Source organism: Grampus griseus, assembly GCF_964374135.1.
Source record: "Grampus griseus genome assembly, chromosome: 1".
Lineage (NCBI taxonomy): Eukaryota > Metazoa > Chordata > Mammalia > Artiodactyla > Delphinidae > Grampus > Grampus griseus.
The window spans coordinates 129,856,398-129,882,180 of record NC_139017.1 but is presented as its reverse complement, the minus strand read 5'-3'; the positions used below and the strand labels follow the sequence as shown (position 1 = coordinate 129,882,180).

The window sequence follows — 25,783 nt, the reverse complement described above, 5'->3', positions numbered from 1 at the left end:
ATCTATTGAGATGATCATATGGTTTTTATCCTTCAATTTGTTAATATGGTGTATCACATTGATTGATTTGCATATATTGAAGAATTCTTGCATTCCTGGGATAAACCCCACTTGATTATGGTGTATGATCCTTTTAATGTGCTGTTGGGTTCTGTTTGCTGGAATTTTGTTGAAGATTTTTGCATCTATATTCATCATTGATATTGGCCTGTAGTTTTCTTTTTTTGTGACATCTTTGTCTGGTTTTGGTATCAGGGTGATGGTGGCATTGTAGAATGAATTTGGGAGTGTTCCTCCCTCTGCTATATTTTAGAAGAGCTTGAGAGGGATAGGTGTTAGCTCTTCTTTAAGTGCTTGATAGATTTCACCTGTGAAGCCATCTGATCCTGGGCTTTTGTTTGTTGGAACATTTTTAATCACAGTTTCAATTTCAGTGCTTGTGATTGGTCTGTTTATATTTTCTATTTCTTCCTGGTTCAGTCTGGGAAGGTTGTGCTTTTCTAAGAATTTGTCCATTTCTTCCAGGTTGTCCATTTTATTGGCATGTAGTTGCTTGTAGTAATCTCTCCTGATCCTTTGTGTTTCTGCAGTGTCAATTGTTACTTCTCCTTTTTCATTTCTAATTGGATTGATTTGAGTCTTCTCACTTTTTTCTTGATGAGTCTGGCTAATGGTTTATCAATTTTGTTTATCTTCTCAAAGAACCAGGTTTTAGTTTCATTGATCTTTGCTATTTTTTCCTTCATTTGTTTTCACTTATTTCTGATCTGATCTTTATGATTCCTTTCCTTCTGCTAACTTTGGGGTTTTTTTATTCTTCTTTCTCTAATTGCTTTAGGTGTAAGGTTAGGTTGTTTATTTGAGATGTTTCTTGTTTCTTAAGGTAGAATTGTATTGCTATAAACTTCGCTCTTAGAACTGCTTTTGCTGTATCCCATAGGTTTTGGGTTGTCGTGTTTTCATTGTCATTTGTTTCTAGGTATTTTTTGATTTTCTCTTTGATTTCTTCAGTGATCTCTTGGTTATTAAGTAGTGTATTGTTTAGCCTCCATGTGTTTGTATATTTTACAGATTTTTTTCCTGTAATTGATATCTAGTCTCAGTGTTGTGGTCGGAAAAGATACTTGATATGATTTCAATTTTCTTAAATTTACCAAGGCTTGATTTGTGACTCAAGATATGATCTATCCTGGAGAATGTTCCATGAGCACTTGAGAAGAAAGTGTATTCTGTTGTTTTTGGATGGAATGTTCTATAAGTATCAATGAAGTCCATCCTGTTTAATGTATCATTTAAAGCTGTGTTCCCTTATTTATTTTCATTTTGGATGATCTGTCCATTGGTGAAAGTGGGGTGTTAAAGTCCCCTACTGTGATTGTGTTACTGTCAATTTCCTCTTTTATGGCTCTTAACAGTTGCCTTATGTACTGAGGTGCTCCTATGTTGGGTGCATAAATATTTACAATTGTTATATCTTCTTCTTGGACTGATCCCTTGATCATTATGTAGTGTCCTTCTTTGTCTCTTGTAATAGTCTTTATTTTAAAGTCTATTTTGTCTGATATGAGAATTGCTACTCCAGCTTTCTTTTGATTTCCATTTGCATAGAATATCTTTTTATGTCTCCTTACTTTCAGTCTGCATGTGTCCCTGGGTCTGAAGTGGGTCTCTTGTAGACAGCATTTATATTGGTCTTGTTTTTGTATCTGTTCAGTCAGTCTGTGTCTTTTGGTTGGAGCATTTAGTCCATTTACATTTAAGGTACATTTACATTTACGTTTATCGATATGTATATTCCTGTTACCATTTTCTTAATTGTTTTCAGTTTGTTTTTGTAAGTCTTTTCCTTCTCTTGTGTTTCCTGCCCAGAGAAGTTCCTTTACCGTTTGTTGTCAAGCTGGTTTGGTGGTGCTGAATTCTCTTAGCTTTTGCTTGTCTGTAAAGGTTGTAATTGCTCCATCGAATCTGAATGAGATCTTTGCGGGGTAGAGTAATCTTGGTTGTAGGTTTTTCCCTTTCATCACTTTAAATATGTCCTGCCACTCCCTTCTGCTTGCAGAGTTTCTGGTGAAATATCAGCTGTTAACCATATGTGGATTCCCTTGTATGTTATTTGTTGCTTTTTCCTTGCTGCTTTTAATAGTTTTTCTTTGTATTTAGTTTTTGATAGTTTGATTAATATATGTCTTGCTGTGTTTTTCCTTGTATTTATCCTGTATGGGACTCTCTGTGCTTCCTGGACTTGGTTGCCTATTTCCATTCCCATGCTAGGGAAGTTTTCAACTATAATCTCTTCAAATATTTTCTCAGACCCTTTCTTTTTGTCTTCTTCTTCTGAGAGCCCTATAATTCAAGTGTTGGTGTATTTAATGTTGTCCCAAGAGTCTCTGAGACTGTCCTCAATTCTTTTCATTTGTTTTTCTTTATTCTGCTCTGTGGCAGTTATTTCCATTATTTTATCTTCCAGGTCACTTATCTGTTCTTCTGCCTCAGGTATTCTGCTATTGATTCCTTCTAGAGAATTTATAATTTCATTTACTGTGTTGTTCATCACTGTTTGTTTGCTCTTTAGGTCTTCTAGGTCCTTGTTAAACGTTTCTTATATTTTCTCCATTCTATATCCAAGATTTTGGCTCATCTTTACTATCATTATTCTGAATTCTTTTTCAGTTAGACTGCCTGTTTCCTCTTCATTTGTTTGGTCTGGTGGGTTTTTACCTTGCTCCTTCATCTGCTGCATATTTCTGTCTTCTCATTTTGTTTAACTTACTGTGTTTGGGGTCTCCTCTTCACACGCTTTGGGTTCTTTGTTCCTTTTGTTTTTGGTGTCTGCCCCCAATGGGTGAGGTTGGTTCAGTGTGTTGTGTAAGCTTCCTGGTGGAGGGGACTGGTGCCTGGGTTCTGGTAGGTGGGCCTGGATCTTCTGGTGGGCAGGGCTGTGTCTGGTGGTGTGTTTTGGCATGTCTGTGAACTTAGTATGAGTTTAGGCAGCCCTTATGCTTATGCGTTTGGTTGTTTTTTTGTCTTACTAGTTGTTTGGCATGGGGTGTCCAGCACTGGAGTTTGCTGGCCATTGGGTAGATCTGGGTCTTAGCGTTGAGACGGAGAGCTCTCACCAATTGATATTACGTGGGGCTGGGAGGTCTCTGGTGGTCCAGTGTTGTGGACTTGGCTCTCCCACCTTGGAGGCTCAGGCCTGACATCCGGCCGGAGCACCAAGACCCTGCCAGCCCCATGGCTCGGAAGAAAAGGAAGAAAAAAAAGGGGGGGGGAAAGAAACCAGATAGAATCCCAAACCAAATGGTAAAAGCAAAACTAGACAAAATCACACAAAGTAACGCGCACACACACACACACACACACACTCATAAAAAGAAATAATAGGGGCTTCCTTGGTGGCTCAGTGGTTGGAAGTCTGCCTGCTGATGCAGGGGACAAGGGTTCGAGCCCTGGTCTGGGAGGATCCCACATGCCGCCGAGCAGCTGGGCCCATGAGCCACAATTACTGAGCCTGCGCGTCTGGAGCCTGTGCTCTGCAACAAGAGAGGCTGCGATAGTGAGAGGCCCGCGCACCACGATGAAGAGTGGCCCCCACTTGCCGCAACTACAGAAAGCCCTTGCATAGAAACGAAGACCCAACACAGCTGTTAAAAAAAAAAAAGAAAAAGAAAAAAAAAAAAATAATTAACAAAGAACAGTCAGAACCCTAGGACAAATGGTAAAAGCAAACCTAAACAGACAAAACCACACAATGAAACATATGCACACACACTCACAAAAAGGGAAACAAGGGGGGAAAAATCAATAAATAAGAAATTTAAAAAAGAAGAGAGCAACTAAACCAATAAACGAATTAACCAATGATAACAAGCACTAAAAACTAAACTGAGAGAAACGTAAAAACCAGAAACAAATCAGACGCAGAAAGCAAACACCAAGTCTACAGTTGCTCCCAAAGTCCACTGCCTCAATTTTGAGAACATTCGTTATCTATTCAGGTATTTCACAGATGCAGGGTTCTTCTGCTTGATTGTGGGGATTTAATCTGCTGCTCCTGAGGCTGCACAGAGAAATTTCCCTTTCTCTTCTTTGTTCGCACAGCTTCTGGGGTTCAGCTGTGGTTTTGTCCCCACCTCTGTGTGTATGTCACCCTCAAGCATCTGTTCCCTGCCCAGACAAGAGGGGGTTAAAGCAGTGACTGATAAGGGGTCTCTTGCTCACTCAGGCCAGGGAGAAAGAGGGTACAATAGTCATAATTGGAATGCGGGGCGAGCCTGCGGCGGCACAGGCTGGCATGACATTGCAACAGCCTGAGGCACACCGTGTGTTCTCCCTGGGAAGTTGTCCTTGGATCTTGGGACCCTGGCAGTGGCTGGCTGCACAGGCTCCCGGTGGGGGGGGCGTGGGTAGTGACCTGTGCTTGCACACAGGCTTTTTGGTGGCAGCGGCGACAGCGTTAGCATTCCGTGCCCATCTCTGGGGTCCAAGCTGATAGCCGCAGCTTGCTCCCATCTCTGGAGCTCACTTAGGTGGTACTTTGCCTTCTGTGGGCACAGAGGAAAGGAGTCCTCTCTCCTCATGCACCCCGAAACAATGGTCTCTTGTCTCTTCAGAAGGTCCAGACTTTTTCCCGGACTCCCTCCCAGCTAGCTGTGGTACACTGGCCCCCTTCAGGCTGTCTTCTCGCAGCCAACCCCAGTCCTCTCCCTGGGATCCAACCGAAGCCCGAGCCTCAGCTCCCAGCCTCCACCTGCCCCGGTGGTTGAGCAGACAAACCTCTCGGGCTGGTGACTGCTGGTCGGCAGTGATCCTCTGTGAGGGAATCTCTCCACTTTGACCTCTGCACCCCTGTTGCTGCGCTCTCCTCCGTGGCTCTGAAGCTTCCCCCAACGTCACCCCCCCCCCACCGTCTCCACCAGTGAAGGGGCTTCCTAGTGTGGGGAAACCTTTCCTCCTTCACAGCTCCCTCCCAGAGGGGCAGGTCCTGTCCCTATTCTTTTGTCTCTGTGTTTTCTTTTTTCTTTTGCCCTTCCCAGGTACGTGGGGATTTTCTTGCCTTTTGGGAAGTCTGAGGTCTTCTGCCAGCGTTCAATAGGTGTTCTGTAGGAGTTGTTCCACATGTAGATGTATTTTTGATGTGTTTGTGGGGAGGAAGGTGATCTCCACATCTTACTCCTCCGCCATCTTGAACGTCTCCCTGGCATGTATTCTTTTAATTACCACTGACACTATATGCTACAACTTAGCTCCATTAAGCTGAATATTACGAAGTTTGGGTGATTGTAATTTTTTTCAGAATGAGCTTGAAAAGGGATAGGTGCAGGAAAGATGAGGAATAAAAGCATGATAAAACTGCTTTAACATCCTTTAGAAGGGCATTAGAAATTAAACTCCTTGGAATTGAGAGTTATGGGCAGATTTATCTCCCTATGCATCCACCCACCCAAACCAGCCTACATTTATTAGGATCTATTTGTGCTAGGCACTGTGCTTCATGCTGAGGTTGAAAAGATGACTAAGACTTTCTGTCTGGAAGAATCAAGAAATGTTAGTTCCTTTTGAGCACTAGTCTTTTGTAAATTATTGGGCAAATAGTGACCATAGTTTTCACATAGAAATTGCATAGGAGATAATCAATTTGGAAAAGTCTTTAAAAATGACATATGTGGGCCACAACAATTTAAAAAAGTATATACTTCAACATGAAAGGATATGAATATATTTAAGAATTTTATATTCTTACTGTTTAGCTTGTTAGTTTTGATTTTATAATTTGAGTATAAATATTCATGACAATAAATACAATGTGCACATTTTATTTGATTTTAAGAACTAGTTATGTGATTACATACATTTTTACATATTGACAAATCACGATATTTTATTTGCAAATCTCATTTTAGAGAGCACTAATATCTATATCCTGAGCCAAATGAGGCAATAAGAAAATATATTTTTATATTACGTCCTCATAAGAGAGTTGATTATATTCGGAACATAGGGTATTATTATTAACAACAGTAGTACTGATAATACCTTATATTAGTTAGCACCAGAGTATACAGAACATTTCAGCATTCATTCTCATTTGATTTTCATAACAGCCTGAATAGGCAGAATATGAGACTTATCTTCATTTTAATTGAAAAAAAAGAATTGGAAAGATTGTGCTGTGCTCCATATCGAGAGTAATGGGAATATAGTACCATTATTGACATTTCTTTGCATTTATTTAGAGTATAGTTTATATTTTTATTTTGTAGATGAAAATGAACTGTTACCTGTAAGCTCAGGATGTACAATAGAAGATCATGTGATTGCGGGAAGTGTAGAAGAATTTCGTAAAGACTTCATTTCAAGAATATGGCTTACCTACAGGGAAGAGTTTCCTCCAATAGAAGGCTCAGCTTTGACAACGGACTGTGGTTGGGGCTGTACACTAAGAACTGGCCAGATGCTGTTGGCTCAAGGACTCGTACTACACTTCCTTGGTAGAGGTAAATCAAATCTCTGGTTTTAGGGGGGTTTGTTATTGTTACTGTTTTTTAAATTTGAACTCTAGCTTGCAAACTGAATAAAATTCCCTGGTGTTAATTTCCTGAGTCCCCTATGTCTTCTAAAGTTGTAACTAATCTACCATGTAACATCTTTGTTGGACTGGGCCATTTCAAACATACAGGTTAAACATAAGTATTATTATGTTTCAAACATACAGGTTAAACATAAGTATTATTCATGACTGCCACTATGAATTAATTAAGTTCAAATTTTAGTAGTCTTTGGATTTTTTGTTGCTGTTATCATTTAGTTCTTTTTGATTGAACTCTAGATTATCTCCAGTTCAGTAAATTCTGGGCAGGTCAACAGCAGTGACTTTGAGCAGAAAATTATTGAGCAGTTAATGTTTTTACATTATTTAAATCTTAAGAAATTTTACAGTTTTATGCTTTAAAATTATTTTTATCTTTATAAATGTGATTATAATCAGTTAAATTGATTAGGGCATTTTCTTAATAAGGTCATCATGCTTAGACTTTTAGACTCTCAGAAATGTCATTGATACTAACTTACATATATCTATGTTTTCCAATGTGCCACCTTTCTTACCAGTTCTGTTAGTTCATTTTTATATAATGTGTACATTTGTAGGAGGATTTTAGTTTACCATTTTAGGCTATCATATCTGGTTATTACTGTCGTTATATTTTTTTAAGTGTCAGACAATTTTCTGCAATGCATGGCAAATATTTAATAACCTTTCTGTAGGGATTATTGATGAGATCATTTGGAGAGAATGTTTATTCAAGAGCAGTGTGGATATTGCAAGGAAAAGGAATTTTTCAGCTTTTTCTGGGATGATTTATTTATAGTCTCATGCAATCATGGATAAGAATTGGAATACTTTTCACACTTCTGACTAGGTCTCTGAATCTGTGACTCATTTTGTTAGCTTGAAATTATATGAATGTTTGGGGACTGTTGTGTTATTGAAAACAGTGAGGTAGTGATATAATTGATTTGGGGGGGGATCTTTGATCTCTAATGACTTCATTTACTAGAGAATTGATGTTACTCCCTAAATAATAAAGTTATTTTGAAAGACTGTATGAGAAAAAAAGCACCTTGTAAAGAAATATTAAACTTCCAGGTCAAACTTCTATTTTAATGTATAACCAAAACAAAATCCACTTTCTGAAGTTAAACTCTCATAAGTACTATGATTGTTAGTTGAATATGTTTATTGTGCCTTTGGGTAGTCAAGACTGGATGTCTGGTGAGCAGTACTGGTAATGGAATACAAAAGTCTTTATTCCACCTTAACACTGTCAAAAAAAAGAAAAGAAGGGGGCTTCCCTGGTGGCACAGTGGTTGAGAGTCTGCCTGCCGATGCAGGGGACATGGGTTCGTGCCCCGGTCCGGGAAGATCCCACATGCCGCGGAGCAGCTAGGCCCGTGAGCCGTGGCCGCTGAGCCTTCGCGTCCGGAGCCTGTGCTCTGCAATGGGAGAGGCCACAACAGTGAGAGGCCCACGTACCGCAAAAAAAAAAAAAAAGAAAAGAAAGAAAAACATATTCCAGAATTGTCCATTTGTACCTAAGTTTACTATTTTTTCTCTTTCATTACGGTAATTTTTTCCTGATTATATGTAATATATCCCCATTCAAAAAATTTTAGAAACTACAGAAAAGTCCGGAGAATAATATTTCAACTCAAAAGTAAACATCATTGGTATATTGGCATGTTTCCTCTGCTTGTACGTTTATTATTTTTTTTACACAACTTTATTTAGATATAATCAACATACCATAATTTCACTCATTTAAAGTGAACAACAATTCAGTGGTTTTTAGTTTATTTACAGAGTTCTACAATTATCCCCATAATCTAATTTTAGGATTTTCATCTTCCCCCAAAGAAACCTCATACCCATTAGCAGTCATTCCCAATAGCAACCATTAATCTACTTTCTATCACTATAAATTTGCCTATTTCTGACTTTGCTATTTTAGTTTAGTAACCCATAGGACTTTAAATGCTACATGCTTATTTTAGTAGAATTGTTAACGTCTAACTATTTAAAAGATCTGAACACCTTGCTTTGGAACTGCTATAGCTTGGACCTGGCCTGATGCTTTGAACATTGAAAATTCAGACTCTGAATCATGGACTTCCAACACTGTAAAAAAATTTACTGCATCATTCGAAGCATCGCTTTCAGCGGAAAGAGAACTCAAAACCCCAACAATTTCTCTGAAGGAAACAATCGGGAGATATTCTGATGATCGTGAAATGCAAAATGAAGTTTATCACAGGAAAATCATCTCTTGGTTTGGTGATTCCCCCTTGGCTCTCTTTGGTTTACATCAACTAATAGAATATGGAAAGAAGTCTGGGAAAAAAGCTGGAGATTGGTATGGACCAGCTGTGGTTGCTCACATTTTAAGGTAAAATTGTTTTAAAATCTTTCATCTTGTGACAGAGGTCCTCAGGCTCAGAGATAGTGATTTTTGCAGTGTATATATATTATTGGAACTTTTAAAGTCTAACTGTATGAGAATATTCATAAAGTAGCTTTCATTTACTGTTAGGGAAAAAACAAGACATATTGTGTCTCTAGTTACATTTATCTACTGACAAATTTTTCTTCTTTTGCTCATAGGTATAGATATCCAAGGTCTCTTTCTAGCCAGGTTTTCATTAGACTACCTTATTGAAATGTTCTAAAAACTAACAACTCTTTCAACCTTGGAACATGCATAATAACATTATAATTTTTTTTTTTAATAGTGTAATCTGGGGGCTGTAATGTACTGATAGTGTAATGAAATGTCAAGAGCTAAAATTGATGTTTTCAGCATTTCTTTTCACACATCAAATTCTTGTGAATTGTAAATGTATGGGACTATTAATATTATAATTATATCATAGTAAAATAAAGTGTCTGTGACATTCAGAGTAGTTAGAAAAAAGTGGAAAGTCAGATTTCACTATACCTCAGCTTTTTATGTGCCAATTATTTGGATGCTACTTAAGTTTTTTAAAAAGTTGTCATATTTATTGTGTCCCACTATTATTATTAACTGAATCATTAATATTGTCATCCAAGTACAGCATGTTATAGTAAATTTAGTCTATTTAGAATAATATACAAAATCCAAATTAGTACAAATGTTTTTTTTGCTTATTAACAGGCTTTTATATTTTATAGGTCAGATGCTTATAGTTGAAAAAGTAGTTGCCTAATATTATTAAATGGATTGTTAATAATGTCAAGTCCAGCTTGGTATGACATACATAAAAACATAATCATAAAAGCATGGTTTCTACTCTTCAAGATGTTATGTTCTGTATCCCAGGGATCAGAACACTTTTTCTGTAAAAGGCCTAATGGTAAATAGTTTAGGCTTTGCAGGCTATATAAGGGCTCTATTGCTCATTTTGCTCTTTTTTTCTTTTTTTGTTTTACAGTCGTTGAAAACTGTAAAAACCATTCTTAGCTTGCAGGCTGTACAAAAACAGGCCACAGGTCATGCTTGGACTATGGGCCATAGTTTCCCCATCCCTCTTTTATATTAGCACATACAAACATGCATAATAAGGCATGTTAAGTTAAAAAATTATAAAGATACAGTTAAATAAAAGTATTTTTCCATAATTTGTGTAATTTCCTTTTACATATATTGTTGTGATTTTTTTTCACTTCATGTGCACCACTGAGAATATTATACCCACTTGGAAATATTTTTCAATTTGCAGTTTTACTTATAGAATTCTAAGACTTGAAAGTGGGAAATTCATTTGTTCAGGTCATGTAGGTTTTTGAATGAAGGAAAAAAGTCATGCTATTGTTTAAAGAAAAGAAAAAATCTTTCATAACTGTACCAGAGGACAATCATACTTTGCTAGTCAGTAATGTAAGTTAATATGAAGTAAACCTTGAAGCATATTGTAATACCACTGGGTAGAAAACATTTAATATAGCCAGGTGAGTTTGAGAGAAATTCTTTTTTGGGGGGCAGGGTGGGGTTCACACCTTTGTACCCAAGAATTTTAAAATATGTTTTTTAAACTTACGTTTTAATGTTTTTTGAGTAATTTAGTGTAATATTCTACTTTGAAAAAATTGACTTGATTTTTGATACCATTCAGATGATAGTTTTGAAAGCAGACACTATAGGGTAAATAGGAAAGTCAAGAAAATGATGGCTTTCTTTTCCCTTAAATTAAATCGTTTGTTATTAACTGGAAATGTTAGTTAGGATTTTAAAGGATAATGCTTGTTATTTTCTTAGAAAAGCAGTTGAAGAAGCAAGACACCCAGATTTACAAGGAATAACTATTTATGTTGCGCAAGACTGTACAGGTGAGGAATGTATTATATAATTCTACTTTTTATCCATTTATTTGGTCAGACCTTTTTAAAAATTTAGGTATAATTGATATATAACATTATATTAGTTTCAGATGTATAACATAATGATTCAATATTTGTATATATTGTGAATGATCACCATAATTAGTCTAGTTAGCATCCGTCACCATACATAGTTAGAAAATTTTTTTTCTTGTGATGAGAACTTTCAGATATACAATACAGTATTATTAACTATAGTGCCCATCCCCATGCTGTACGTTATATCCTTATGACTTATTTATCTTATAGCTGGCAGTTTTCATGCCCTTCACCCATTGTGTCCCCCCATCCCACTTCTGCCAGTCATCAGTCTGTTCTGTGTATCTGTGAGCTTGGTGTTTTGTTTATTCATTTTGTTCTGCTTTTTAGAGTCCACATATAAGTGAGATCATACAGTATGTGTCTTTCTCTGTCTGACTTATTTCACTTAGCATAACGCCCTCAGGGTCTATCCACGTTGTCAGAGATGGCAAGATTTCATTCTTTTTTATGGTTAAATAATATTCCACTGTATATACGTACCACATTTTCTTTATCCATTATCCATTGATGGGCACTTAGGTTGTTTCCATATTTTGGCTATTATAAATAATGCTGCAGTGATTAAAGGGGTGCATTTATCTTTTTGGGATAGTGGTTTCGTTTTCTTCAGATAAATACCCAGAAGTTGAATTGCTGGATCACATTGTAGTTCTATTTTTAATTTTTTGAGGAACCACTGTACTGTTTTCCTTAGTGGTTGCACCAACTTACATTCTCAACAACAGTGCACAAGGGTTCCCTTTGCTCCATATCTTCAACAACATTTGTTGTTTCTTGTCTTTTTGATAGTAACCATTCTAACAGGTGTGAGATGATATCTCGTGGTTTGATTTGCATTTCTCTGATGATTAGTGATGTTGAGCACCTTTTCATGTACCTGTTGGCCATTTGTATGGCTTCTTTGGAAAAATGTCTCTTCAGATCTTCTGCCCATTTTTTAAATTGGATTATTTGTTTTTTTGATGTTGAATTATGTGAGATCTTTGTATAGTTTGGATATTAACCCCTTATCAGATATATGATTGCAAATATTTTCTCCTATTTGGTAAGTTACCTTTCTATTTTGTTGATGGTTTCCTTTGCTGTACAGAAGCTTTTTAGTTTGATGTATTCTCATTTGTTTATTTTTGCTTATGTTGCCTTGTGGTGTCAAATTGAAAAAATTATCACCAAGACCAATGTCAAGGAGCTTTCCGCCTGTTTTCTTCTAGGAGTTTGTGGTTTCAGTTCAGGTCTTGTGTTCAAATCTTTGATGATCGATTTTGATTTAATTATTGTGTATGGTATAAGATAGTGGTCCAATTTTATTCTTTTGCATGCGGCTGTCCAGTTTTCCCAATACCATTTATAATTAGATTTTTCATAAGTATTTAGCTTATAGCTTATCCCAATTATACTGTAAATGATGAAAGTAGAGACCATGTTTTACACATTTTTGTTCCTACATTGCACCCTGTATAGGCACTGATTAAATATTTCTTGATTGAATATATACTATGAATTATTAGTTGCAATATTAAAATAAGTTCTTAAGGAAATTTTCAATATTTAAAATGACTACTTAAAAAAGATAGGTGGGAAAATTTAACATAGGTATATACTTGGGGTGCATGTCTGCCATGTCTCATCTCATTGGGGATGTGTTTCAAGGAAGGAAAATTCTCTGTTTGATTTGTTTCTCACTAGTCCTTCAGTAAATCATCTGATCATGATGCAGCTATTGTCCAGAATGTTGCTTTGTTTTATTGTTATGGGTATTCTGTTTAATGACCAGTATCTATAGTAATTTTGAAACTCTATTGGGGATAAAATAGTGACCTTAATTTCCTAATAAAATAAAAGTGCCTTCAAAGTAAACCACCTCATGTTGTTTATTTTTTACTGAAATACTGTTAAGAGGATAAAATATGTTAATGTTTGGGGAAAGTTAAATATACTTCAGTTATGTTTAATATAAGGGTATTTACAAAATGCTTGAGATTACCCTGGTGACTGACTAGTGTTTATAGTGTGGATATAATCGTTACCAAATACACGTTTATTTTGTTCGGCCTTTTGTTAAGGTTAATTGGATTTTTAAGAAAGACTGATAAGCCATGATTATAGCCATATGAACATGAAAGTTTTAAGTTTTCAGATGAGTGTGTGAATTTTGCAGGTACTGTATTTGTTTATCAGGTAGGAAATCTTACAAGTAAAATGTACTGTGTTAAGAGTTCTAATTAAGCCAGAGGATGTGCTTAAACAATTAATCATTAAATAATTTATGAATTTACCTTTTGTGCTTTTATTGATATCAATCAGCCTTGGTCTTACGCGTTACGTATTGTTAGTTAATTAAAGAACACAAAGCTACTCAATATCTAAGTGGTTTGTGTAATTTGAAGTAGATCTTAAAATTTTGAACACTGACGTTTAAAATTCTAAAGGGAGAGTTTATATTACTGTAGTGCATTTTGATAGATTGTGAGGTTAGGAACTAGGTGAAGCCAGAGTCTATTAATAATTCCCCTCCACACATCTTCATTAGTGTTTTTAAAAACAAACACCATCTTCATTAGTGTTTTTAAAAGCTTCACTTTCTATTCATTTTCTCTTCCTCTCATTCTGTATTCTCTTCCTTTGTGATTGCATATTTTTCCATGCCTTTAAGTAGTTAAGACTGTGCTCTATATATTAGGACTTCTAAAACTGCATTTCTAGTGCTACTTGTGTTAATATGAGGTAACTCGTATTTTCTGCTGTCCTTCAAATATTTCCATCTGGATGTTCTACAAACACTTCAAATTCAGCGTGTTTAAGATTAAACCTGTCATTCCCCTCTACACCACTCCTTTCTTGCTTTCTATATTCTCTTCACTAATAGTATCATGTCCACATGCGTGTGTACTTATTCTTGACTCTTTTTTCGTTGCTTATATCTAGTTAGTCAACCAAAGCTTAACAAATTATACTTAAAAAGATGCATCTGAAATCTGTTCTCTCTTCTTCACTCTCATTGATTTAGATCAGACCCTTATCTCGAACTTGGACTTTAACTTGATTTCCCTTTCTTTTCTTTTTCTCATTCATCTGATCAAAAGAAATTGATCGTGTCCCTTAATTTAAAACCAATGACCGTCTGTTAACTCTAGTCTCAAGTTATTGTAGCATGTAAAGCACATGAAGTTCTTCACCATTTGTCTTGACCTACATTTCCAGCATCACCTCTCAACACTGTCTTCCATGCTGATACACCAAAGAACCATCAACCTGCAAGCCATTCCTTGGGCATACTATCATTATCTTTTTTCCATGTCTTTGCTGATATTATTGCCTCTGCTTAGAATGCCCCTTATTGTTAAAATGCCTTTTGTTAACTCTTACTCATTCTTTATGAGCACGCTCGAAGGTACACCTTTGGTGAAGCCTTTACCAACTCCCATCAGCTAGAATTAGTTTATTATTCTGTGTTCTGTAACATTTTGGAAATACCTCTATTAAATATTGTGCTTTTAATTCACTTTTAATATCACCTTGTGCTTATCTGTATCTCCTTGGTAGATCAATGATTATTAAGGTAGCAGGGGTAGGGGAAAGGTACCAGAACCATTTGGTTGGCAATCACTGCTGTAGTGAGCCTGTGTTATGGAATTGGATTATTTCATAGCCCTTACATATGTTGAAAGTGGAGGAAAAATACCAAAACAATTGAGCCAGACACTGTGAAGTAAGGATCTTATTTGCTTTTATATTTCTCTGGCATAGAAAACTTCAATAAATAGTTGGCCGTCAATCACTGTGTGTTGAATTAGACTGAAGGATAAGAAGCATTTGATAAGGAAGAACTTGTTGTATATGCTAGTGGAAATACTATTGCTAGTGGAAAGTGGAAGATAGGGATGGTCATGTGTGCACTGCCTCAGAAAAGTGAGAGAATTTAAAGGTTTATAATTAGAAGGCTTTACTGAGTAGTTTAGCAAAAATAAGATGACAGAATTGAAACATGGAAAGAACTGTTTTTCCATTTTTGTGGCTTCGGTTTAGACTGACTATGGGGGATAGGGAAGCAGGTGAACAGGAGACTATGACAGCTCATAATCTCAATTTGGAATTTAGGGAAGAACTGAGACAGCAGTGGCAGAATTTGTTAATCATCTAACTGTGGAAGAGTAAAAGAGTTTGCTGACAGGGAGTATGGGTGTAAAGTAAGTTTTGAATAAAACTATTTTTTTTGTTGAACAAAACAAAATAAAGTTTTGTCTGTATTTGCTTCTACCAACTCCACCCATTTTCTCTTGAACTATCCACTTAGGCTCTCATACCCATCACTCTACCAAAACTACTCTTGTCAATAATTTAATCTCACTAAATCCAGTTGTCACTTCTCAGTCTTTTCCTCACAATCTGTCAGCAGCATTTGACACTGTTGACTTCTCCCCCACTCCTTGTAACGTTTTGTTTACTTAGTTTCCAGAACGCTACTCTTCAGGTTTTCCTTTTACCAGGTGTCTGCTCCTTCACGGTCTCCTGTATGGATTCTTCCTTATCCCCCTATCTCTAAAGTACTTGGTGTGTTGTGCTACGTCTTTAGATCTCAACTTTTTTTTCTGTGTATACAGATTTGGATTTACCCAGTCTCATAGCTTTACAGTACCGTCTGGGTCCTGTCAATTCCCAAATTTATAGCTCCATCCCAGACCTGTCCCCAAATGCAGGCTTTTATGTCCTTACCTGCCTACTTATCCTCCCTGCTTGCATGTCTAATAGATATCTCAAACTTGGCATGTCTGAAACTGAATTCCCACTCCTCCTTTCTATATTTTCCCTTCCTACAGTCTTCTATGTCTTTGTAAATGGCAGCCCGCCTACTCTGTTTGCTTATATGAAAACCACTCAAATCATCTATGACTCCTTTTTTCCTCTCACATCTTACATTTAATGTATTAAGGAGTTCTTCGTTTTCAACTGATCAGTTTTCACCACCTGCACATGATCATCCCATGACCGTTCCATATCTTGACAATACTGCCTTTGTTCAAACCACCATCATCTCTTGCTGGGTTCCTGCAGTGGCTTTCTAACTTCTCTATGCTTCAGCCCTTGCCCTCTGCAGTCTGTTAACACAGGAACCAGACTGGTAAAGTATAAATCAGAGCAGGACATTCCTTTCCTAAAAAACTCTTCAGCGGCTTCCCATCTCACTCAAAGTAAAGACTGAATTCTTTATTAACGGCTTTTAAGATTTCCCACAATCTGTCTTCGTTCTCTCCCCATCTGTAACTTTATCTCCTAACCTCATTTTCTACTATTGTACTCCTTGCTCACTTCCCTGCAGAGGCACTGCTCTCTTGTTCCTGGAACAAGCTGGCAATGCTTCTGCTTTAAGACATTTGCACTTGCTGATCTTTCTATGTGGAATCTCTTCCCCCCAGGTATCTGCATTTCTTGGTTTCTTTCTTTCTTTAAGTCTTGACTTCCCTACCACCTTATTTTAAATTGCACCCCTTCTCTACATTTCTTATCCATCTTTTTCTCCCTTGTTTTTCTTGAAAGCACCTATCATCATCTGACATATATTATGTTTTACTTATTTATTGTCTACTTCCCTGTTAGATGGTATGCCTTGTGAGGGCAGGGGTTTTTCTCCATTTTGCTCACTGCTGAGGACCCAGTGCCATATAGTAGTTATTTGATAAATATCTATTGAATGCATAAATGAGGTAGGTATTTTTTAACTCATTGAGACCTGGTTAGTGATGTCAGAGATCATATGACTGGCCATTGTGGGGGGGAAATTAGGGTACAAATGTTTCTGAAAATCATTTTTATAAAATTTAATACATATTAATTGTGTTTTTCTCAGTTTACAGTTCTGATGTAATTGATAAACAGTGCACTTCCATGGCCTCTGATAATACAGATGACAAAGCTGTTATTATTCTAGTTCCTGTTAGACTTGGTGGAGAAAGAACCAATGCCGACTATTTAGATTTTGTAAAGGTATGAAATAAGAGCTAAAATTTTTTGAAGGCAATGCTGGCTGATATGAAAAATAGAGAAGGTTTGCAATCTTTTTTCTATGAAATGGGTAGTGATGATTTTATAGTTGTAGATTATAAAGTTTGACATTAGAGATCTTAAATTTCGGTATCACAAGATCAGATGTGATTTGAAGAGTAAGGTGTTCTATGACAAAATAAAAAGGCTTTTAATCTTTGTAGCTCATCAGGGGGATACAGTGCAGCAATAATCATAGTCTGAAATATGTCTACAGTTCCCATCATCCTTATTTGTGATTTTTTTAAAGTATGTACCTTTGTTTATTCATAAAACCCACATTAAACTATATCTAGGTAATTATTGAAACAAAATGAGTTTTTTTTTATTGCTGCTGCATTATCTCTTAGTTTGTTTCCTGTGCTTCTATAAGGTCCATCAGTAGGTAGAATACTTATTTATATAGAACGAAATGATGAAGATAGTATGGGGAGCTTCCAACTTTGTTTTCTTCATATTAACCAGTTAAAAATCTGTTCTATTTCAGAACACATAATTCTTTTCTCCAAAAGAACCTGTCTAATTAGGTTATCTTGTCACAAAACTTTAACTTTTGAAATACTTAGTTTCTAGTTGAGAGTATAGTATTTATATTATTTTCATAGTTTTAATAAGATCAAGAGCAGAGATAGAATTCCTCTTTGAATGGAGTGTTATGGCATATAGTAATCTTGAAATAAAGTTTAGATTTGTTCACCACATGAAGCACTAACGCCATATTGTGGTCCCTATGTATATAGGTAGAACATGTATCCTCACTCTAGATTGTACCAATTCTAAAAACTTAGAGCAGTTATTTTCAATATGTGGTATATGGAAGTCTTCTAGCTGGTATATTGGCTTTTCCTAATCGTTACTAAACTGTTGCAGGCATACTTGTTACTAATAATACCAGTACTATAACCAATAACATATACATATCCTAGATAAAAGTGAGGTTTTGATTTCTAACATGTGGACTCTTTAGTAGAATTATTGGTGGAATGTGAGAAGATATGAACCATTTCATCTAGTGGATCCACGGAGGGTTTCGAGACTTCACGCATGTTGTCATGTCTCTGTTGGTTGTAACCAAATCTGAAATGAATTCCCCTGCCTTCTCTACTACCATGAGAAGATCAGAAATTGAGGCAGTCTCGGAACTGACTCTTTTGCCAAACCCCCACTCCTGGTGAAATGGACTGCAGATAGCTTTGAGGCATGCTTCATCTGGCTGAGAGCTTTGCTGTTTGGTGGTATTGATAAAAGTTATCAGATGAGTGATTCATTGGAGTCTACATTGTAGTGAAACAAACCATGGTTAGCTGTTAAAGTGATCCTTAGTACCTAGCATATAGGAGCTGCTCAGCAAATATTTGTTAACGCTCATATTTGTATAACACTTTTAATACAGATTTATCTCATTTTACCCTCATACTAGCTAGAAACTGGATTGTCTTTATAAAACAGAAATGACAGAAGTTAAGTGATATGTTCAAATTCGGATAACAAACTGGTGACAGAGACCAGAATTTATGTTGTTTTTCATATTTTCCTCTAAAATATGGACTTTCTGAAATGTAACATTTCTTTGAGCTTCTACTTATTTAATTTATGCTACAGTCCCCTTTTAGAGTAGTGACTACTAATACATTTAAAATTTTCAACTCTCAGGTAAAAATGGCTGAAATGGCTGAGTGAAGTAGTGTTATGTTGTGCTTGGTCAGGGCGTGGTTGGGTCAGAAGCCAAAAGGAGAGCATGTAAAGAGTCATTCAGTTAGCAGTGAAAAAATAGTGTGTCTAATAGCCCTAAAAGAAAAGTAATCTTTCTCTTCCATTTCTGCTCCCTTTTCTTCTCCTCCTTCTCCACCTCCTCCTGTACCTCCATCACTGCCCCGCCCACTTCCCCCCACTACACTTCTTCCTCCTCCTCCTTTGTCAGCAGCTGTATTTTTTCCTGCCAAACCATTGTGCATTATACTCTCTAAAATTCACCATTCAATTCTAGTTTTAAAATGTATTGATTGAGGTAATTCCACAGTATTTCAGAGATGGTTACCATCTCCTGCTGCATTCTGTGAGGAGAAAGAAATTTGGTGTGGTGCTTTATCAGCTCTTACCACAGGAAGTTTACTTATTTATTTATTTTTAAAAGGACCTGGAATGAGGAAAATCCAATATGTTCTCTTTCTTCAGCAAGACAAATTAGGACTTTCCTTTTTGACTGATTACTTCAGTCTTATTTATTGCTTCATGGATACAGCTCAATCAATTCTCACCACTAGATAACTGTGAAAAAGCTTTTTTAGGAACTGAAAAGTGTTTCAGGTTTCCAAAGACACAGCTTCTTATATGTAATGGCATTTTAGCTCCTAATCTACTTATAAGTGTTTATTGCTAAATCTGCTCTAATCTGTTGAAAAGGAAATATAGGTGTCAAGAACCAAAGTCTTTCTTCCATTACCTGAAATCATTCTTTTTCTGAAGAGAGTCTGTGATGATTCTTGCTATACATATATGTATTTTTTCTTTTTTTTCTTGGCTATGAGGGACTTAGAACTTTCACTTCCTCATGGGTCCCTGTATCAGAAACATTGTATTTCAGCTGATCAGGTTGCCTCAGATTAAAGTAAGGCACTCTCTAATTGAGTTAAGGATTTTTATTTAGGGGGAAAGCAATAGAGTAATAGAACTGTTAATAGAATGATAATAACAATAGAATAATAATAACTATTATTATCAAGTTTTTTGGTATAATTTCATCTTAATTTATTTTTTAGTTAGCTCTAAAATTTTAACTTTATATGCCTTCTCTGTTTCTGTAATTTCTTCAGTGCAGTTCTCCTTTCCAAAAAAACTCTATGATATTTTCACAAGACTGAAAATATACAAAATTTACAGCCATTAAATATTATAATATAGATCTATATTTATTGATAGGAAAAGATGTTTATGAGATAATGAATGACAAAAGTTACAATAGGATATGTTGTATGGTGCCATATATATAACATTGTATTTATAAATCTGTATGTGAATATATGTAATATAGACAGATGTCAAGAAGGTATTCTCCTAAATGTTAATAATGCTGAGTGTTGGGGCTTTGGGAAATTTCTGTGTGTGTTTTTTCAATAACCACCGCATACTATTTTTAAGAAAATAATTAAGTTTAAACAAAACTGTGGTTTGTTTGCTTGTTAAAGGAAAAAAACATTTGTTCATACAGTCTTTATTTTTGTATCTTCTAGATTTTGAAACATCCTCTCACTTAAGAGAAGGAAAGTTTATTGTTTAATACTTTGGGGTTTTATAACATATACTTTATAATTACTAGTGTTTTCTAACATAATATATGCTAAAATTAATGTTGAAACTATTGATAGGATATTGATTGATTCCACTGGACATTTTTTTTTTTTTTTTTTTTGCGGTACGTGGGCCTCTCACCGCTGCGGCCTCTCCCGCTGCAGAGCACAGGCTCCGGACGCGCAGGCCCAGCGGCCACGGCCCATGGGCCCAGCCGCTACGCGGCACGCGGGATCCTCCCAGACCAGGCAGGGCACGAACCCGCACCCCCTGCATCGGCAGGCGGACCCCCAACCACTGAGCCACCAGGGAAGCCCTGGACATGTTTTTAATTAACTCCACTCCATGGACATGTTTTTTAAAAAAGTATAGAATTACTTGGCCAAGCTTAAATAGAGTTCTGCTTAGAATAGATGCTGAGGGAAATATTAAACAATTTATTGAGGTATCACTGATATTTTATGATTAGTAAAATAAACTGAGTTTAAATACAGTAATAATTATTATTTTCCTTGGATCAAATTGTTTTCATTAGTCTTTATATTTATTCCAAATGAAGTAGCGTAAAAATTTTGTCATGAATGCCATTGATTAAAAATGGTTTTTAGTTTGTGATTCTAAGACTCAGGTTTCAGTGAAAACAGTGACAATGTCCAATAATTATTTCTAGCATTTCAAAAAGCCTGATGAAAATACTACATTGATCACAGCAAGGCTGCACCAGCTAACTGAAAGGCCAAATGTTTTTACTTTGGCAGGCATTTTTATTGCCTTTCCATGGTTAATGTTGTTTATCTCTATAACTGGCACATAATAATTGTTTAATGTTGTTGAATGGTTTAAAGAAAATGGAAGATAGTTTGGTGGACAAAAGGATTTCAGAACATGGGGAAAATGTAATAAAAATAAAACTGGTGGTGAAAAATTTGGGAACTACTGCTACTATTAGTAATACAAATTTGGTTGTTTTGAATAATTATCATTTGTCTCTTGACTCTAAATCTGAATTAATTTATCTTGGCAGGGTATTTTAAGCCTTGAATATTGTGTGGGTATTGTTGGTGGCAAACCTAAACAGTCATATTACTTTGCTGGATTTCAAGGTTAGTGATTTAGTAAAATATATTTCTTCTCTGTTTTCTTTTAAAAGTTGGAAAGTTAATATAGGATCATCTAGAAACAGGATGATTAACGGAGCAAAATGAGTACCTTATAAATTCATCAGTCCTACCATAGCCGTTCATTTGTCATTTGGTCCACAACATAATTGGATTCTGTAAAATGTATATTTAATTTCTGTTATTGCATAAACAAGGCATAATTTATTGGTTTTACTAAACTTTAGAAGACATTGCTGCCACATTCTGGCAGTTGCTATTTATATATTTACCTTTTACCAGTTTTAGTGGTGCTAGTTGATGATAAAATGACAAGCAATATGTTCTTCCTGTCAGGATAATGTAGTGCAATACATTTTTCATATGCAAACTGTAGAATATAATTGTGTGTTTGTGAAAGTAATTTTATCACCAAAAATTAAATGACAGTCTCATCACTTTATAAAAATTCTGCTTATACAAGCATATTTGATTATGCAAAAGTTAATCTGTCCTGTGCAAACCTATGTTTCAGTCAATGAATATCAGTCTGGCAAGCTGTTACTCCCAGATTTTTTTCAGCTATTCTACATAGAAATTGGATTGTAAGCAGTGTAATAATAAGGTGTTTTTTGAATTACTTGTCTTCTGTTTTGTCCTTGTAGATGACAGTTTGATTTACATGGATCCTCATTACTGCCAATCTTTTGTAGATGTCAGCATAAAGGATTTCCCTCTTGAGGTACTGTGGATAAAGAGCTGGTACTGTTTTCTTACCATATGAAGCAAATTCTAATTATTTAGAGATGTGCTAGACAGCTACGCTTTTATGGTATCACAGTTACAAGTTAATAATAAATATTTTACTAATTTATAAAACCATAATACATACAACGGTCAAAGGTTAAATAATTCGTTGCTGAATTTTAATTTACAATACACTTTCTTCTTCATTTATCTTTGTCTCTAACTTGTTAGATACCCTAGCCCTGCCAAAATAAATGATCAAGCCTCCAAGTAATTTTGTACATATACAGCTGAATAGTACTGAAGAATTTAAAATGTTAGGTATGTTTTAAAAAAAAGGGAGAAAAAAAGAAAAATAAAGAAGATGATGGAGTTGGGTTAGAGTGACAAAGTGATTGAAGGAGCCTGCAAAATTATTTTGCTTTAATTATAGTAATTAAGTCTTAGCCTCTAGTTAAGTTTTCACGAGTTTTAATTGGGTTTCTAATATTTGTTTTAGCTTTGATTTCTTAGTCTTCTTTTCCTTTATGTTAATCATTTTCTGATCCAGCATTTAAAAAAATTTTTTTATTGCATTATAGTTGGTTTACAATGTTGTGTTAGTTTTAGGTATACAGCAAAGTGAATCAATTATACTTGTGCAGCATTTTTTATTTTTATTTTTATTTTTTTGCGGTACACAGGCCTGTCACTCTTGTGGTCTCTGCCGTTGTGGAGCACAGGCTCCGGACACGCAGGCTCAGCGGCCATGGCTCACAGGCCCAGCCGCTCCGCAGCATGTGGGATCTTCCCGGACCGGGGCACAAACCCGTGTCCCCTGCATCGGCAGGCGTACTCTCAACCACTGTGCCACCAGGGAAGCCCCATGTGCAGCATTTTAGTTCAGAAAATTTTGAGAGTGCATAAGTGAGACATGTTATTATTACATGGTTTTGGTTCTTGTTTTCCCAGGTGATGCTTTTACAGGCTTTTAAAATAATCACTTGAGTGGCATGGATCACTCGTTCTCAAGGGCTTGACAAGATGGAAATGTGGTTTAGTACTTTGTTTTAGTAATAGCTTGCTAGCTAATGTTAATACCTAATAAGTATTTAGGGGGTAGATTATGAAAATGGATAAACCACAAGATTAAAAACTGGTTTTAAAAGATACATTATAAAACAGCCTAGCATTTTTTGTAGACTGTTACCTCAACTAAAGTACAAGCGTCTTGAGGCCAGAATCAGCTTTGCTTTCTACTTCCTTCCTTCATAATATTTTGCATGTAAGCTTTAATAAATATTTCTAGTTGGCTGATTGATACTGTGGGAGGAGGCACATAGAATTGTGCTACGTGAACCACACTGTAATTCTTTTGCTGCTGCGTTGTGGTCTTGTGGCACTGATTCCTATGTCTAAGTTACATTTCCAGTGTGTCTGTGTCAAACTGACTCCTTAAAAAAGTAAATACTTGAGATTCAGATGGAAACTAGTTCACAGTATTCTAGGATTATCTAAAATTGGCAAATTAAAAGATTATTAGTGTCGGTTATTTTGACCAGTAGAAAGAGACTATTCTTCTGATATTTTGAGAGACTCTACAAAGATGCCAGGTCAGTGAATATCCTGGTTATGTCTACACAGTCAATATTAGGAAGGTCGCAGCTCATTATTGGGAGACTGTTGCAACACTTCAGCACTTCAGTAAAAGCTTGAAGTGGGGTGAAAGTGAGAATGGAAAAGAAGAATTGATTTTAAGAGACTTTGTAAAGTAAAATTTGGTGAAATTAGGTAACTTCTTGAATGCACAGAAGCATTTATTTCTTATATATTGGGACACCAAGAAAGTGGGTTTAAGATGAGCTTTAGCAGAGAGGGTCTGTTGAACTGTGGGTTCACATTGTTAGTGGTTAGGACAGGGCAGAGTTTCAGTTGTTGGGATGAGAGGACTAGTGGATATACATTTTCTTATACATATTTATGAAGTGTGTGTGTGTATACATGCATGTATGTGTGTATATGTATTTAATAAGTTAAGATTTCTTAAACCAGAGACTATTGCTTCATGCTATTTATGATATACTTTCAGAATGACTGATTCTATCTCTTTACAAATACTGAATCTATTCTATTATTAAGGTAATATTGTATTACCTTAATATTAATATTCTATTAATAAGGTAAGGAAAACCTTATTATAGATATGTTAGTCTCTTCTGATTCCTGGGCCCCCAATTCCAAGTTTCAGGTTTTAGGAGGTTTATACAGTGGTGACTATTTTAACATATCCTAGTAAGTTCAGAGAATAGTGGCATTAAAGCTATTAGAATGATGTGATGTGATTATGTAGATAGATGAGTGAATTCATCGGTGAAAGATGTACGCTTTATGAATTACACATGTGAACTGCAGTTCGTAGGAGGTGCTTTTTAGTAAGGATGTATTCTCTAATTAGTTATCTTAGGAAGCTTTATCTGAATCACCAGAATAACACAGCTACACCTAAAAGTATTTGTTTCAGTATTATTTGTATGTTTAGGTAATAGAATCCACTATTCCATATAATAAGCCTAGAACAGGCCTAGCATTTAGTAGATGCCTAATATCTAACTGTTTGTTTAGGCAGTGAATAAACAGTGTGTTGAAAAATGAAATGAATGGGAATTGACTCACTCTGGCCAGTTTTTTCAGAAACATATTTTATTGTCACAGAAGTGTATCTAGTGATACTTGCTAAAATGTGTTTGTGAAGTAGAAGCTGCTACTCTTAGCAGTCATCAGAATTTTAAAAATTAAAAAAGAAATCTAAGTGCATAGCTCAGATAATTATCACAAAGTGAACATAACTATGTAATGCCACTTGGGAAAATATTTTAAAGTCTAACTTGTTTTACAGTAAACAGAAATGATTCTGAATTATAAATTAATGTTGGTTTGTTTCAGAATCTTCTTGGGTGAACAAAAGATTATAATTTAAATGGTATAAAATGCCTCTCTGTAATATGAGTCCTAGTACTCATGTAGGAATACCCAAAAACAATTTCACTTTTCAGTCATCAGAGATATATATCTGTGTTTTGGTGAATAATTTCAAAGTTCTTTGTAGGTATCAAAACAACTATGATTAACTAGTGTTTGTCATTATTATCTCTGATGATTGAGGCAATACAGTGAAATAGCACTAAGCCTATTCTGGTTTAGTCTGTGGTTCTTACATGAAAACTTGAATCAATGCTTTAATATAATTTAGGGCACCCATGTAGACAGGTTAAAAAAATACTTTGTTGGACCGTACAAACTTTTGGCTCTTCTTTCTTATCCCCAAGTAGCAAAAACTAAATAAACATTCCTTATTATTGGCTTTGGAAGGAGTTGGGCAAATGACTATTGTTAGATACCTTGTATGTAGAATAATTTTATTGTAACTATGACCTGGAACTGTCTGAGCCTTAAACAATAATACTCCTGTATATTGTTAACTAACAAGTTTACCTAGCTCTTCTATGCCTTTCCAGATCTGTTTTTAATATCTCTTTATAAATAAAACAGGTAAAACAATATTAGAAAAAGTCCAACTAAGACAATACTTGTGTTGATTAGAACACTGGACGTTCCAGTTTAGCTAGGTTGGATTCCACTGTAAAGTAAGTGTTAGCTAAGCATTTCATAGAAGTCA

The 25,783-nt window shown here is 35.7% G+C and overlaps 1 protein-coding gene across 1 annotated transcript in view; it reads left to right on the top strand.

The window, feature by feature from the left end:
• The window catches only part of ATG4C (autophagy related 4C cysteine peptidase), an 86,836-nt gene that overhangs the window by 43,469 nt on the left and 17,584 nt on the right, over nt 1–25,783 (top strand). Inside the window, exons 4-9 of the mRNA XM_082652951.1 lie at nt 6,264–6,497; nt 8,615–8,945; nt 10,794–10,864; nt 16,803–16,939; nt 21,309–21,387; nt 22,047–22,123. Of these exons, the coding sequence (XP_082509077.1) occupies nt 6,264–6,497; nt 8,615–8,945; nt 10,794–10,864; nt 16,803–16,939; nt 21,309–21,387; nt 22,047–22,123 (929 nt within the window). The remainder of the gene's footprint in view (nt 1–6,263; nt 6,498–8,614; nt 8,946–10,793; nt 10,865–16,802; nt 16,940–21,308; nt 21,388–22,046; nt 22,124–25,783) is intronic.